The 17,213-nt window shown below is 47.7% G+C and overlaps 1 protein-coding gene across 3 annotated transcripts in view; it reads left to right on the plus strand.

Moving 5' to 3' along the window:
* Positions 1-7,635: 7,635 nt before the first annotated feature.
* Positions 7,636-17,213, plus strand: part of Slc6a13 (solute carrier family 6 member 13) — a 37,401-nt gene continuing 27,823 nt past the window's right edge. For 2 of the 3 annotated variants that reach the window (XM_055604189.1, XM_055604190.1), the window contains exons 1-2: positions 7,636-7,695; positions 10,249-10,455. In XM_055604189.1, coding sequence (XP_055460164.1) covers positions 10,254-10,455 — 202 coding nt within the window. In that variant the 5' untranslated portion in view covers positions 7,636-7,695; positions 10,249-10,253. The remainder of the gene's footprint in view (positions 7,696-10,248; positions 10,456-17,213) is intronic. The other variant, XM_055604192.1, reaches the window with a different exon arrangement.

The raw sequence follows: 17,213 nt of genomic DNA on the forward strand, positions 1-17,213 counted from the left end.
TTCAGTTCTATAGTGCCTTTTTTTCCCCCCTTAAAGAGTTCACAAGCCAAGGCCACTGCAGGCAGCTATGGCCACGGGAAGGGAGAATCATCTCTAGGCATGAGCTTCCCGATAGGTTATCCAATCCCTAATGGCTAACTCTAAACACAAGTACACACGAACGAACAGCACCAAATGGACTTAGCAGGTTTATGTATATGTAAATAGCCCTATGTTTACCCTGGAGGGGGGGAGAGAGGAGAAGTGGGTACTAGAGGGAGGTCAAGGTTGGAGGGGTGACTGCGGCCGGCTTCCTGTGCTTGGCTCATGGCTGGAACCAGGGATAGGGGAGGCTGCGAAAGGTCCAGCGACACGAGCTAAGGCCAAGCTTGTAGGATCTCGTGGGGGCTTTCTAGGTAACAGAAGGAAACAGGGCTTCGTCCAGACGCCTAGTGAACACTTCGTGACATGACTTTGAAAAGTAAAGACATTTGATTTTATGGAAGAATTAGGAGGAAATGGACTAATAATCTTAGTCTGGACTAGAATTTTGTTGTTGTTGTGTTTTAATTAAGGAAGAAGGGTATGTGAGACAGGAGAGTGAGAGAGAGAGAGAGAGAGAGCTTAGCCTGAGTAGAGAAGAGAGGGGCAAGAGGTGAGCACCAGTGTCCATGGCCTCTCACATCATAGGTTCTTCCTCCCCTCAGAGGCCCAACTGAGGGGCTTTTCTCGGTGAGTCATGAGAGAAAGGAAGCCCCAGTCAGCTGGGAATTAGACTAACACTGTTAAGGCCGTGATGGTGCCAGGAGCTGGCTGGACATAGCTGGGCCTGCTAGTCTACCGAACATAAACCATCTTACATTTTGCAATCAGGAGGGATCAAGACACAAGCAAGGCCATTCTACGACCATGAGTGAACAGTGGCAAGTGTGAACATTGTCTGAAACACACACACATGCACACACACACGCACACACACACTACCAGCATAAGTGACTGCTGCTTCTTCCTAATCACGTCTTCATCCTCCTTCCTTCTTCCTCCCATAAGATCCACTAAGAAACTCCAGCTACAACCAGCGCTGCTTGTCAGCCACCTTCACTCAGGGCAAAGCTCTGCTTCCTGGCCCCTCCTCAGGGTCTCCCCACATAAGCCCGTCCTGTGATAAATCCCCGCTGTTTCCTCCCAGCCTGCTGACCATTCTCCTAGGTCTAGAGGAAAGGGAACCAGAGAGGAACGTGAGTGCATTGCTCTTGCCTGTCCTTGTCTCCCTAAACAAGAGTAGGACACAAGGTGCGGTTAGACTGTGTTGGGTCTGCAATCACCTGGCAGGCAGTGATACCGGTAGGTGAACAAGCTGCGCTTCAGGCTTTGCAGCGACAGAGGATGAGCATACAACATGGCGTCGGTGAATTCTCTCACCATGACAGCTCCCGTGGTGCCGTTTTAAAGTGCTTAGGATCAAAGGCTGTCCAGTGGTTGATGCTGCCTTCTAAATATTGTCACTCTGCCCTAGTCCCTTCCCATGGCTCATTGGTGTCAGGGTATAGAGGCTGTGCAACGGCGTTAAACCAGGCAACGGTTTCCCTCTCAGGCTGGTTGTGAATCTTTGCAAGCCTGCAGGTACCCTGAGTATCAGGGAAGAACCAGGGACGAGAAGACCGCGGTGCAACTGGAAAATACAGTTGCTCTTCTGGAGGTGAGAGAGAAATGTATAGCCTTCCTCCTTCGCTAGGGGAAGGCGGCATGCTAGGAGGGGATTGCAGAATACATGGGCAGCAGAGCGATTTCTAATGAGATTTAAACTATTAAAATGTATGTAGGTATGCATGTTTGTGTTTATTTATTTATCTCTCTGTGTGTGTGTGTGTGTGCGCGTGTGTGCGTGCGTGTGCGCGTGTGCCAAACAGGAGTGTGGAGGTCAGAGAATAACTCACCTTATTCACTCATTTATCTATCTATCTATCTATCTATCTATCTATCTATCTATCTATCTATCTATCTATCTATCTATCTATCTATCTATCTATGTGGTGTGTGTGTGTGTGTGTGTGTGTGTGTGTGCCAGAACAGTAGAGGTCAGAGAACAACTCGTGGGACTAATTTCTCTCCTTCCACCATGTGGCTTCCAAGAACTGAATTGGGGTGGTCAAGGTTGGCAGCTCTGTTACTCACTAAGCCATCTTGCGAGCCCTCTAATGAGGTTTTAAAACCATTCTTCAAGTCTGAGCGAAATTTCCAGATTTCCAGCAAAGCGAACATTTTTATTTCTTCTTTTTTTGGAGCCCATTTTGTTTACACACGTGTGTGTACATGTCATGAACAATGTCCTGAGGCCAGAAGGAGGTGTCTCCCCTTGAACCGAGAGCTGCCCGAGGTGGGTGCTGGGAACCGAACCTCAGACTTCTGGAAGAGCGACGAGTGCACTTAACCATTAAGCCACCTCTCCAGGCCCAGGAACATTTCCTTGGCAATTATCTACTCACCTCTTTTCAAAAGTAAACAGAAGCTTGGGATTTAGCCTTTTTTTTTTTTTTTCTCCTTTAACATCATAGAAAAGCATGGCATAATGGTTATAAATAATGGTCATTAGATCCGCAAACCTGGGTTCAAATCTTGCCTGTTATCATTCTCTAGCTATGTGACCTGGACTGAGTGTGTCACTCAATTCCCGGGCTCATTAAGTCATCATAAAGCATGCCTAGCTTGGTCCTAACAGTAACTTCTGTGTGAAGAGAGAAAGCTCTCATGGTGAGAGAATTGACTGACGCCATGTTTTATGCTCATCCTCTGTCACTGCAGAGAAGCCTGAAGCGCAGCTTGTTCACCTACGGGTATCACTGCCTGCCAGGTGATTGCAGACCCAGCACAGTCTAACCGCACCTTGTGTCACGTGACACAGTGCCCTCGGCGTTGGAATTACTCTGTAAACAGCAGTGGTGACAATTCATGGTATTAACATATTTAACATAAAAATCTGATCCTTTGACCCCTTGTGTTTACAGAACTTAGGCAACCTAGTTCCCATCTAGGATCAAACACAACACATAGAAAAATCATCAGGGTTTTCAGTGGTACCTGTGGGTTCTGTGTGTAATATTTCAGAGTTCTTCACTTCGGTTACTCTCTGGGACTGCTGTAGCAGAGGAGTGAAACAATCTTAACTCACATTCTTGAAATTTTAAACTAACTTGAGACTTAAAAGTTGCAAAAAAAAAAGTTTTCATATGCCTTGTGCTCAGTGTCTGCTAATACTAGCATCTTAGACAATTATCATTCAACTGTCATAAATGGAAGACTGATATTGGTAAGTGTTATTAGGATAATGATCTTATTTACATTCCGGTGATTTTCATGGTGACGACCCTTTTTACACTCCAATTCAAGATCCCAGGATGCATTTAGCTTTCGTTTTTCTTTAGTCTCCTGTATCCTAAACTTGTCCATGCATCTTTTCTTACCCTCCATGATCCGAACACTGCATTAATTACTTGTCTAGGTGCTGTGACAAAATGCAGAAGCAACCCAAGGAAAGGTTTGTTTTAACTCGGTTTGAGGAGACAGTCTACCACTCGAGAAAGTCAAGATGGCCAGGGGCTTGAGGCATTCAGAAGCAGAACGGAGGTAAATGAGGGTGCTCAGCCTACTCTCTCCTTTTCATTCAGCCCAGGATTCCAGCCTACATTCAGGGTTGGTTTTCCTACCCCAGTTGTGTTGGTTTGAATAGGTTTGCCCCCCCCCCCCCGCCCCCTGTAGACTCTTGTGTTTGAAGGCATGGCTCTGTTAGGAGATGTGGCTTTATTGGAGTAGGTGTGGCCTCGTTGGAGGAAGTGTGTCACCGTGGGAGTGGGCATTGAGGTATTTCCTATGCTCACACCTCGGCCAGCGTGGAATGAGAGTCTCCTCCTGGCTGCCCCTGGATCAAGATGTAGAATTCTTGGCTCCCCTCCAGCACTGTGTCAGTCTGTGTGCTGCTATGCTTCCCGCCTTGACGATAATGGGCTAAACCTCAGACACTGTAAGCCAGCTCCAATTACATGTTGTCCTTTATAAGAGTTGCCTTGGTCATGGTGTCTCTTCCCAGCTATGGAAACCCTAACTAAGACACCAGTTAATGTAATCTAGATAATTTCTCCCAGGGATGCCTGTCAAGTCGACAGTCAACAACATTAATCATCACAGACACAACAGGATAAAGAGCAGTTGTTTGTCGAATGTCCTTTGCCGGGGGCCTGTGGTTGGCTTTCTCTTGATCAGAGAGAATTATTGGCAAGAACACCAGTGTATTGTGCCTGCTTTAGTTGATCCATAGAATATATTTCAGGATGTGAATAATGTTCTCTGACTGAGGATGCAGTACTTGGCCACTAAGCTATTCTTTCTGGCCTTCTACCATGAAGTTAGCGTCTTACCTTTTGTAGGGAATAAATATTTGGGGGAAGATAATTAGAAAGTATGAAAATTCAGTTCTTCCTCAATCTGTTATTCAAAGATTTAACAGGTGCAGTGGTTATTAAAGATGTCTACACACTGGTGATTTCCTATTTCTGTCTTTCCTTCTGTATTTACTAACTGGAATTCTATTTTAGGGAAAAGGTGTATTTTTTTTCCCCATTCACTCGATTACTTTATTATTCTTATTACTGCAAATGTGAATGAATTTTAGTCTTTGGTCATAACATACTGTTACCATTTTTTATTTTGATCCTTGGACTTTTACCATCCCAGAAAGCTGTCATCATGTCTTGTTCAAGTAAGTTTACTTGTTCCTTTCTTTCCATTAGTGTCATAGTTGAAAAGGGCTCAGGCTGCCCTTAAGTGAGCAGGGGAGGTCTGAACTTCCTCTGCGTACTCTCCTGCTGAAATCACTAGGCTCAGAGAGGTTGGAAACAGGCCACGCTCCTTTGAAGATTCTTCCCTTGTTCTGCTCTTAAAGGGAACAGAAACTACCTGGGAAAATCCATTGTGACACATTGGCATTTGAACATGCCCAGAGTCAACTTGGTACCAATCCACTACTGTTGGCATAATGTTCTTGTGGAGTGTAGACAATTTACCCTTGTTCATTCAAATGCTGATTTCTCTACCCCACTATCTGGTTTCCATCTGGACATTGCATTGTGATGCTTATTCTAAGCATCACCTGTCTCAAGTTTGTGTAAACATGCCACCATTTGTTCTCTGTATTGCCAATGAAACAACCAGCCAATGCTGTGCGATGGAGAGAATAGGGTGGACATCCTGGTCCAGAGGGGAGGAGAAAGAAAGGAGTGGGAGAAATGGGAGAGGAGAAATCAGCAGGAGAGGACTTAGAACCACAAGGAAAGATGAACCGGACCTAAGATATGACTAAAAGCAAGTATAATGTGGGAAATCTGGATGGGAGGAAACTATGCAGGCTTGGAGGTTTAGGATGGAGTAACTATTTATTGCCCAGCACTGTGCCCTAGGTTAACTAAATACATCCTAGTCTCTGTGTGGGGATTTGGGTATGCAGCTGGTTTAGGATAAAACACTGTTTAACTAAAAGATAAATCAATAGTAAACGTCACCACCGACACCACACTACTTGTGCTTTTTCATGAGCTCATTTTGCTTCATCCAATCCTGTGTCAGGAAGCTTCACGTTCAGTGTTGAGTAAGAACTCATAAACACCGATTCTGATAGTGCCTGATCCTTGGTCTTGTCCCTGGATACCCAGGGGTTGTCCTGTGTGATTGGTGTGACACTCCAGGACAGGCCATCTGAATTCTCAAACTGCTCCATTACTTGGCCAAGCAGAGGAAACAGATGACAGCATAGAAATGAAAGGAACTGGGAATCACAAGCATTTGGAAAGGAATAAAAGAGCAATCAAAAAGGCAGTGTAGCAGCAGTTATATAAAAACTGAAGAATCAACACTCTCTTGTGTCAGAGCAACAGAAGATGACACCAAGAATGCTCTGATCTCCGGAAGTGTTTCCTGCAAACACAATCCTACTGTTGCTTTTGTGAGGGTTCAGAGAACTGCTGAAGGCTATGTGGTGCCCGAGCTTCTTAGGGAATTGATTTGAGTTTCAAATGAACTCCAGCTACCTGGTTATTTTAGAGTACAAATATCAACATTCATAATGCTTGGTAGGTCGGTTAGTACTGCTTCGGGCAAGGCTAGGAAATCAACCGTGTTGCTTTGGGCTTTTAGCACAAATTTGCATCCTCTCTTTTGAGAACCCTTCTAATCTTTTTCTTTACACCATAAGCTGAGACAGATGTACGGTTAGAGAGGAAAGACTAAAGGGGCTGATGAGACGTAAGAATAATCCCCAGGAGCTGGAGATATGGCTAAGTGGTTAGGAACACTAGCTGCCCTTTCAGAGGACCAGAGTTCGAGTCCTAGCACTCTTACCAGTGGACCCACATCTGCTTGTAAGTCTAGCTCCGGGGGGTCTGAACCCTCTCCTGCCCTCTGAGTACACCCACATGCATGTACACAAATACACAGACATATACACACATACATAAATCAAAATAGAAAAAGAGTGATCTTCATGAAGCTCATGAATTGCGAATAATTCTTTAAGGACCAATAGCAGCGTCGGTGATTGTTGGTGGGCTTGCTACCTTATCAGTTCCACTTTCTCCTGAGGTCTCACACAGTTTCCCAAGGTAGGCAACCGAGAGTCTCAGGAGTTGAATGCTTTGCTCAAAACTCCAGGCTCCAAAGCGACAGATGCAGTGCTTGGCCTCTGTTCTGCCTGGCACCAAAGCTTATGCATTTTCCCCGCTGCACTGCCATGGAGCAGCTGGTGGGCCCGAGACTCTGCTCCAGCCTTGCATCTCACAGCTGAAGGGACAGCCGGTCACCTCCCTGGGTCATCCCTGCCTGGAAAGAAAGTCCCTATGGCTAGCTGTCTGCTTCACATTGCCAAATCCTCCCTGACGACTTTGTTTTAAACCTTGGCATTTCATTGATTGCAGCTAAAAAAAAAAAAAAAAGTTCTAGCACATGGTCAAAGAATTCAAACCATACTGGAGCTTTAAAAAGAAGAGAAAAATCTCATTTACTACTGTTTCCTAACCCAGTTCTATTCTCACTGCAACCACTATTAACTCGTGAACCTTTTTAAAAACTTTTCAACATTCTGTATGCACATATGTGTATGTGTGTGTGTGTGTGTGTGTGTGTGTGCATGTTGGAAGTTTTATTGACTTTTCACAGTGCAGTAATCTTGATGTTTTTTTTTTTTCTCCCAAATCATTGTTCCTTCCAGAATGCCTTTTGCAACCAGTTAGGAATGGTATTCCTTTAAATTAATCAGCATGGCACCCCATCAAATAAGCACCTAATACTGATTGATCCCCAGGAGCCTCTGAGTTGTGGGGAGATGGGGTAACTGGTTTATCCCTTTAGGGAGATCTCAGAGTGTCAGTAAGGGAAGGGCATGCAAGCTATGTGGGGACAGCATTGCTGTAGTAAAATCACAAGCAACTGGCTGGACTGCCAGGGTGTACACACAGTCCCCAGGCCAGAGATTCACTCATGTGCACATTGTCTGGTGGCTGAGGGGAGGGGAGAACATGGGAGGGGGAAGGCAGGAGGCGGAATGTGGGCCGGGTCAAGTTTAGGATTACAAGCGCCACGGGGCGGTCTCCAGCCATGCTTTAAATAGCCAGCCCCTTGCCCTGGCCCCCTTGAGAATTCTCCGACAGGACCTCAAGCAGAAACTTCACCAAGGTTCGGAATATTCTCTGCTCTCTCTCCCTCTCTCTCTCTCTCTCTCTCTCTCTCTCTCTCTCTCTTCCCCCTGTTTCTGGGCCTCAGAATGTAGGTTGGTGGGCTCCACAGACTTAGGCTTTTGATGTCCCCTGGACAGCGCCGTTGGCTTTTGGGTGTGCAGGTGCTTGAAGCAGTTTTGTGTTATTCTCTTGACTTTCTGAAAGGCGTGGCTCATGACTTAAGGGGCAACGGGAGTAGGGGATAGAGTATCCTAATTGGAGAGGAAAAAAAATCATTGAGTTTAAGTCATGGAGATCTGACACATCTCCCGCTCAAGCCTCACCGCTGAGTCTATGCCATCATCCCCACTTTCACAGATGAGCAAACTAAGACTGGGTTATTCATTAACCCCGAGCCAGGCAAGGGTGTTAGGTAGGAATGGCTACTGTCTGAACCCGGCTTGCCTGAATCCACAGCCCGTGCTCCTCTTTCAACTGCCCCTGAGAAGCATGGAGCTGAGGGAGAAAGCGACTGCTTGATTGCTGGGAGGGGGAAGAGGCCAACTGGGATGGCTTTACCTCAGTGGATGACATCTCTGAGGTGGTTAGGAAGGGAGGACAGGATCAGTACGAGGCCAAGAAGACCAGTTCAATCGGCCTAGAAATCCCCCCCCCCCCCATTGCTGGAGTTTCTCCTTCTCGCCCTCAGCTAATTTTGGACCCCACTCCCCAGCTTGTCAAATAATCAGAGGTGCTTTCCACGCCCTGCCATTTCTGGCCCCTAGGGTTGGAGGCAGACCTCAGGAAAGCCTGTGGTCTTGAGGGGTTCCATTAACCTGGACTTGTTTTGGGGTTCAGAGAAAGCCCACCGCCTTACTTCTCTAAAAAGGAGCCACTCTAAATCAGTCACGGTGCCTCCCATACATAATCTGACCATTCAGGAAGCTGAGGCAGGGGAATCGCCTTGAGTTCATCTTATATACGGAGTCCATGGGCAAATTGGGCCTTAGACCTTGTCTCAAAACAAACAACAACCACAAAATAACCACAAAAAAAACAAAACAAAAGGGGCCACTGAATAAAACAAGAAGGGTGTCGTTAGAAACAGTAACGTTAAATATGCCGATAAACCGAGGCAGCCAGCGTAGATGAATTGACATACCTGGAGGAGTTCAGAGTGGCTTCAAGGCTCCACACAATTTACTGCCTAGACGGCAACAGTGGCTTGACCTAGTGAGCAGCGGCTGGAGATATTTTCCGTAGTCATCTCCTCAGCAACAGCAGGGTTGGTGTGGGAGTCAGATGAATCTGTGTAAATGCATGGTCCAGAGTAGCTCATGACATTTATTGCCAGTATCAGTCTAGAATGGGGCGTTTCTGAAAGCCAGAAGTTGAGAGCCAGGGCTTCCTCTTCGTGTCGTCATCTCTGTTGTGATGGATTCTGATGCTGTTATCACCAAAGTGAGGAAGGCAGCAAGGGACAGAGGGAAGAAGGGAAGAGGGGGAAGGGAGACGGGGGAAGGGAGAGGGGGACAATGATGGAGGGAGCAGGGAGGAAGAGCAAGAAACAGAGGAGGGAGGAACGAATCCTGGACAGCTGAGTTCACCCAGCTCAGTTACTGGTCCCATTCAACAACCCCCAGAAGACATTCCTTTGATCAAAATGGCAAAGAGACAGATAAGGAATACATTCCTATGATGCTGTCACTAAGAAAGAAGTGTAGGTCCCAGTGTTTCAATGCATGTAAATATTCTGTAAGTGTCTGTCAAGCCTAACCATTTTGTATAAACTAATCCCACTTGCTGTAGCATGAACACCCTTTTGTTTCAATATATGTCTGTCTGTAATAGTTTTTTTGTTCTGTTTTGTTTTGTTTTGAGACAGGTTTTTTTTTTTTTTTTTTTTTCTGTGTAACCCTGGCTGACCTGGAACTCTCTTTGTAGACCAGGCTGGCCTCGAACTCACAGAGATCTGCCTCTGCCTCCTGAGTGCTGGGATTAAAGGTGTGCACTTGGCTTTGTTGTAAATAAGCTCCTAATATAGCTACCATAACATAATAAACCATCTTCCGTTAGTACCATGTGTATTCTTTCTTTTTTTTTTTTGTTGCTGTTATGAGCAATCAATGTCCTTACTATCAGCTCTTTCCCCACGGTCACAGTTAGTTCTTTAGGGTAATTTCTGCAAGGGACATCAGTGGCTTTGAGAATATATGTCAACTGTCATCCTCTTGGCGGTCCCAGCCTATAACGAGATTGAATTGCGTTTTAATGTGGCAGAGCTGGTTGTGAGAAAGGGAAAGCGCAGAAAGCCACAGATCATGAGCATTCAGAGAATTCATGGAAGCAAAACTCTACCTGTCGATGTTGATGCGTTCTTTTTAAATGTGAAGGGGACAGTCCCAGAATCTGCTCCCAGGCTCTGTCAGTGAGGGGCGCTAAGGAGCAACAGGTTAGAGGCTAGAGAACTCACCCTTTTCCAGGGAATTTATTCCCTTGGGAGATTTCTGAAGGGAGGAGGCTTTCTCTGTGGGATTCCTACCAGTGACAGAGCACTCCACTTGTTTTCCAGGTGGGATGGATAACAGGGTCTCAGGAACAACCAGTAATGGAGAGACAAAACCAGTGTGTCCAGTCATGGAGAAGGTGGAGGAAGATGGTACCTTGGAGCGGGAGCACTGGAACAACAAGATGGAGTTTGTGCTGTCAGTGGCAGGAGAGATCATTGGCTTAGGCAACGTCTGGAGGTTTCCCTATCTCTGCTACAAGAATGGGGGAGGTGAGAGCCACAGTGCCACCCCAGGCACCCCAGGAAGGAGAATGCGTCTGTCCGCTACGTTTACTGTCCCTCTGGGAAGTCCTATAAACTCGTAGAATGCTGGAGTTGAAGGACCCTGACAGGTCACTGAGGACACTTTGCAGGAGACTGAGACCTAGATAAATCATGTGAGTGTCCTAGGGCTTTCTCTCTTAGAAGCATGAGCCCAGGCTCAGACCCAGATGGGTCAGGCCGTGGATTCTGGCTCTTCTTACTCTGTGTGATCTCGGTCAAGTTCCCGAAGCCCCCAGAGTCTCAGTGGCTGCTCCTGTCAATCGAGATGGCAATACTTGCTTTTCAAGGTTGTTGTAAGGACTGACAATACTGTCCACAAAGTGCTTAATAAATAGTAACTGCGCCGATGCTGCTGCTGTTTCCAACCTCTTCCAGGATCTTGAGATTCTTCAGCTTTGGCCTTGGGCCACCCCCCTCCCCCCCCCATTTCAGCTGGTACCATGACATTCCCAATACCACCTGTTTCCCAACTCTCGCTAGTATCATGATCTTTGACTCTCATGTCTTTTCCTTGAATTTTTTTCCTCTCTTTCTCTCTCTCTCTCTCTGTATGCTTGTATGTGTGTGTGTGTGTGTGTGTGTGTGTGTGTGTGTGTGTACACACACACACGTACTAGATTCTTGTTCCCCCTCCCAACCCTCAGTGGTAATTGCACTGATCCACATTTCAGGACTTTCCACACCCTTGAGGGAAGCCTTGGACAGAGTCCCCAGATACTAAAGGGCTTGGAGTTGACCTGTGGGCTAGGAAACCATCCTGTTCTGTTGATGGCTAAGGCTTCCAGGGATTGGAGGCCATGGGTCTGTTTTTGTGGTGAGGCTACATCCTGAGCTGGAGGAATGCGGAGCAGGGGGGTAGGTCACCGGGGACGATGCTGAGGGGAGGACACACCAACACACCTACCTACCCGCAGGGGAGCAGAGGCCTCCAAATCTGTCAAGCTCAAGTCTCTGTCCCAAAATGGTTTTGAAGGTATGAGGCACACAGTCCAAAAGGTTTTGAAGAGAGGAGGCATGCCGCCCAGGGTGGAGGTGGGAGTGGATTGTAAGGGACCAAAAGAGAGGTGCCCCGCACTCAGTGTCTTGTCCTTGGGTTTGAAGACACTGGAGACTGACTCAGGTTGGAAGTTAACTTGTATTTTTCCTCCCGGGTAATGGGAATGAGGTAATATGTCCTTTCTCCCTAGGAATTCTGGCTAGTGGCCTGAAATCTCAGGACTTTGCTCAGTCTGCACTGTGAGAGAAAGAGGGAGGTCTTCCCACGTCTTATCCAGCCCTGGATACTTGTATGTTGGTTGAGGAGTCAGGGCCTGAACACCTTCCCTTTAGAGCCTTAAATGGAGGGATGCCACTGGCCCAGGGCACAGACAGAAGTGAGAGACTGAAGCTGCACCCCAGGACTCGGAACCTAGTAACCAGCTTAGTTTCTCATGTGGTAGAAAGATTAGGGGGTGAGATTTCCCCAAGCCTCTCTGGAATTGGGTAAGGGTTGAGGCGGCGATTTCCAAGCTTAGCCCAAAGCCTCTGGGGTTGGGGTATGTGTGTGAAGAAGTGGCGGTAAAGGGGAGTGGAGGCAGAGCAGCTGGGGATGTCAGACTCATGCAGCTTCCGTTGCCTGCAGCTTGGGGGTCTGAGCTCTGCCCCAGGACTGCATGGCCCTCGATTTCTCATGTGGACACCTGCTATGGCTGCTGAGACTTCTTGCCCCTGGATGGAGCCTCTGACTTCATGTGACCGTTGAGATATTTTTAGGGGTCCTGAGGTGAGGCCTGTGTCACCACCCACAGTTTCAGCCTTTTCTATAGCAGAGGGCTTCGTGTGCCACCCCCCCACTTGCTGATGAATAACAGCAGCGTGGGAGTGGGGGTTGGGGTGCGGGTGGGGGTTGGGTGCTCCTATGGACTTTGGAACTAGAGGCCAATGCCCAGGTTTGCTCTGAAGGGCATGAGTCATCCAGGGCTACCGGGTGAATTAATGAGGCTCCTTTGCCAAAGACTGATTGAGGCACCCAGAGCCCTCAGTTTTCTTTCTTTGCCGTGTTCTCAGTAGTTCATTCTACAGAAAGCAAGCTCCCACAGAGCCATAGACTGGAGTGATTGCTTCTTACATCTCCTTTTATCCAATGGGTAAACGGATGCCTCACGCCTCATGCCAAGTGGACTCTTCTCTGCTAATTCAGGGAAGAAGGTTACAGAAAACAGAGAACATCTGGGCCCATTTGACCCCTTTTCTCTTGCCTTAGTGATTGTATTTAAGTTCATTGCTCTCTGAATGGGACTTGGGCTTCTAGAGATGACAGGGGTATTCTGAAGGTTCTGGGAAGGATGCTGGGTGCTTTAGGGGCGTACCATGCTTAGTAATCTGCTCTAACAAACCTGCTTCTCCACTCCTTAAGTCCACAGCTCCACACAGTCACTCCTGCGCTTGGGGTGGGGAGGGAGAGGGAGAGGGTAAGGGACGCAGTTACATCAGTAATACCTTTTCGTGGCGACGATGTGAAGTGTGAGGCATCTCCTCAAAGTTTAGCAATGTCTGCTTTGGTTTCATGTCTCATGCTTGGCAGATCTAACTCAGAGTAACTTCCACATCAGAGAGGAGCTGAGATAAGATAGGCAAAGAAATGGGTGAACAGTTGATGACTCCAGTTAAAGGTCAGGGTGGTTGAGACAGTGCTGTAATGAAGGCCATCAGGACTCAGGAGTAAGGAGAGGCCTCAGGGACATGCTTAGGAGAGGTGCTTATCTCAGTCCCCTAAACAAAACCCTTGCTGTTAGCTGGGACCTGTTAACCAATGCCAGCATCACCGCGAAGGTTGCCTAGAGTCACCAATCTGTCACTAGTGTTATTCAGCAACAAATCCTGGGCATCCCGCAATCTGTTGTACATGCTCAGAAGGCGTTTGTAAACACACCAGGCCCATACCCTGCCCTCTTGGCTCTTACACTCCAGAGAAGGAAACAGATAACGAAGCAGTGCTTCAACAAAGAGGTTACATAGCATATCAGAAGTTACCAAATACTGTGGAGAAGAACAAGAAGAACCCGTAAAGGGGATTAGGAGTGTGGGTGTCGGTTTATGGCCGTTTTAAAAGGAGGAGTGGGGGTCACGGTGGGCTTCCCTGAGAACATTTGAGTGAAGGCTTGCCAGGAGTGATCATGTGGTCACAGAGGTAGAAATGGTGCAGGGAGAGCAGACAGACCTTAAATCGTCCTAAGCAGGAGCCCACCTGGCTGTTTGGACGAGCAGGAAGGAGGGCTAGAAGCCCAGGGCAGGATGAAGAGCCAGAAGATGCAACAGTCCCGGGACAGGGCTCCACTTGAGCCTGGCTCGCTTATTTACAGGAGTAGGGGTGACTCAGGCAGCTGTATCCCTAAAACACCGCCCTCAGCACGGGCAAGGCTGTGTGGCCGGACCTCCCTGCACAGCTTGCAGACAGTCCTTTCTCAGCGTCTGTTTGCCGTTTTACCGCCTCGGCCTGGAGCCTCACGAATCTAGCAAACGTCTTGAACTTTTCCAAGTCTTGTGATCTTCTTTTCTCCCCGGAGGCGGGCACGTTTAGATTTGGAGCTACACACCAAGGGTGTAGATCAGGTAGGGCCTTGCTGGCTGCTGTAGAACGCTAGCTTTTTCTTCTGGTGTCATAAAGAATCAGGGCAGGGTTTGAGCAGGAGTGGCAGGATCTCATCCTTAGGACGCTCTCCCTGGCTGTGGTGTTTGGAACGGCTCACGGGATAGACCAGCTATAAAGCTAAAGATTCTGCATTAATCCCTGGTTCCTGTGATGGTTTGGGTTGACTGTCAGTGTTATAGGTTCTGGAGTCATGTAGGAAGCAAGCCTCCTACATGTGTGTTTGGGATTACAGGGAAAGATGAGAGAAAGGCACCGGCTGCCAACCCAATGACCTGAGTTCAATTCTTCTGACCTCCACGTGTCCACTGCGGCGCCAAAGCACCCTAACACGGACACTTACCCACAAATAAAATAAATATAATAGAAATTTTAGACTGGATTAGCTTCTGAGCAGGCTTGTGGGAGACTATCTTGACTAGTTTAACTGAGGTGAGACCATCCATTATAAAGGAGGGGATAACACCGCCCTCTGGGATCAGGCCCCCAGCTATATAAAACAGGGAAAACATGTTGAGGTTTTCTTTTCTTTTCTTTTTTTCTTTTTTGAGACAAGGTTTTTCTCCGTACCCCCGGAATAGCTTTATAGGCCAGCCTGGCCTCGAACTCACAGAGATCTGCCAGCCTCTGTCTCAAGTGCTGGGATTACAGGCGTGTGCTGCCACGCCTGGCGAGAAAGTGCGTTGCATATGGACGTTTATTGCTTTCTTCTTCCTGACCTTAGAGACAATGTGGCCGGCCGCTTTAAGCTCCCCTGGCTTAGCTTCCTCCCCATGATGGGCTATACCTTGAACTATGCACCAGAATAAACGCTTCCTTACTTGTGGCTTTTGTCAGGGAATTTTGACACAGCGGCAGCGAGGTAACGAAGAGCAGCCTCTTCTCTCATAGCTATTGACTTTACCCAAATATGTGACTAAAGTGATTCAGGACCTGGGCCTTCAGAGAAGGCCTCTCCAACTCTCTGGACCCTGGCTGCCAGCAGAATGGATTTCTCAACATCCAACATACCTCAGCCTCATTTGAGATGTGTGGAATCTGAGCCCTTGACATAGTTCCTGTTGCTAACTCTCGGTCTAAGCAGCCCGAGGCTTTTAACCTGAAAAGGGCTGCTCCTCCTGAGACATGAAAGGCTGTGGAGTTTAAGAGGAAAATAAGTGGTCGAGTTGAGGGAGCGCAGACCTGAGGTACCCTTTTCTCATTCCAGAGGATTTGTCATTGCAGGAGTACACTCTGTGAGTTTGGAGTGTGTGTGAAAGATCTGGTATAGGAAAAGAGGAATCCTAGCACGGCAGTTTATCTCTGTAATCTCTGGAGGCTGAGGCAGGAGGACTGTGAGTTCAAGGCCAGCCTGGGCCACAGAGTGAAGCTTTCTGTCTCAAGAGAAAAGAGAAAAAGACACAGGTGTATGCTCACACGCACGCGTGCACATGCACAACTCACAGAGAGGGACAGGGAGACAAAGGAAGAGGGACTGAAGGAGAGGAGAGAGAGAGAGAGAGAGAAAGAGAGAGAGAGAGAGAGAGAGAGAGAAATCACCAGTCTACAGAGTATGTGAGAAGAGAGAAAGAACCTGCAAAGGAGACACGAAGAAAACACGAAGAGACAGGCTGAAAACCGAGAGGACGTGGCAGTCTAGAGAGGCAGCTGAAGATTCGGGGGAGCGAACGGAGCAGGTGCTGCAGACGGGCTGGGAGGGTAGTGGGTGGACATGACTGCTGGCCCACAGCAGAGAGGTCAGGGGTGATGGCAGCGGGTGCTAGACCAAAGCCTGATGGGAGCGGGTGTAAGAAAACGAGGGAGATGGACAGAGACTTGGAAACCATAAACACAGACATATTGCCAAAAGACTCAAACGAAGAAGCGCATCTCTTCTTTTGGTGTTCTTCCTGGGTGGAAGTAAGCCATGCCAGCGCTTGGAGGAGGAGCAGGCCCACACGTCCAGCAGCCATGGCACCGCTCCCTGAGCTGTTTTTTTTTTGTTTTTTTTTTTTGTTTTTTTTGTTTTTTTTTTTCCATTTTTTCCAGCCCTACATCCTCAGCTCCCTGGAGAGAAAATAAAGATGGCCTTCCCCCAAGGCCTGTCCAGCACAGGACTCAGCCAAGAGAATAAAGAGGTTGTGGTCATTCCAAGAGGCATGTCGGGACAGGTAGTGGGGGCAGAAGACGTAATGCCATCCAGTTGGGCTGGGAGAATTTCAATTACCTGCTGGCCGATCTCAGCTCAGATAAAACCTGTCCATCCCTTTCATTTCATTTTTAAGGCTGGGTTGCCGGAAACCCGGAGTTTTGCGCCCACACAGCTGAGGACATTCTCCTTGCCATTCGCCAATGTCGTTCTAGTCCTCGGTCTTCACACTCAAATCCTGGGTGCCCCAGCCCTGAGCTGGCATGTGGGGTCTCTCCAGCAGAGCGCCCAGGGCTGCAGTCTTCCTGTAAGGCCACAGGATGGTATACCACAGACGGACCCCTTGGGGATGGCATGCTGGAGATGATGGGAGAAGCAGAGAATAGCGGCTCCAGGCAGCCCAGTGAGACCAGCGTAAAGAGGGCGAGGTGAAACCGCTAGCCAGGCTGCTGTTTGTAGCTGCAAAAGAAGCAAGCGAACTAAGAAACAAGTCCCCTGCCCCTTCTTGATCATTATGTTTGTGACAATGCCATTGCATGTGCCCATTCCACACAGTACATGCTACACTAAGACGTGTTCCCCTGTAATCCCTTTGCTCTCATTAGTCTCTTTCATTCATCTAGAGCGTTTTGCTTCTATTTTCATATCACTACACACACACACACACACACACACACACATACACACACACACACAATTTTATGTGCCTGTGTAGAAGATCTAAGACAAACGAGAGAAAGCTTACAATAGATGTTCTTCTGAGCCTGGCTTAATTCACTTAACGTGATGATCTCCAATTGCATTGTTTTTCTGCAAACCACATAACTTTGTTCTTGTGTACAGCTGGAAAAAAAAAATTTCCATCGTGTGTGTGTGTGTGTGTGTGTGTGTGTGTGTGTGTGACATTTAAAAAGAGTCCATTTCTCTGTTGTTGGGCACCTGTGTTTC

This window comes from Psammomys obesus, unplaced genomic scaffold (genome assembly GCF_907164565.1).
Source record: "Psammomys obesus unplaced genomic scaffold, mPsaObe1.curated_primary_1811, whole genome shotgun sequence".
In the NCBI taxonomy this organism is placed as follows: domain Eukaryota; kingdom Metazoa; phylum Chordata; class Mammalia; order Rodentia; family Muridae; genus Psammomys; species Psammomys obesus.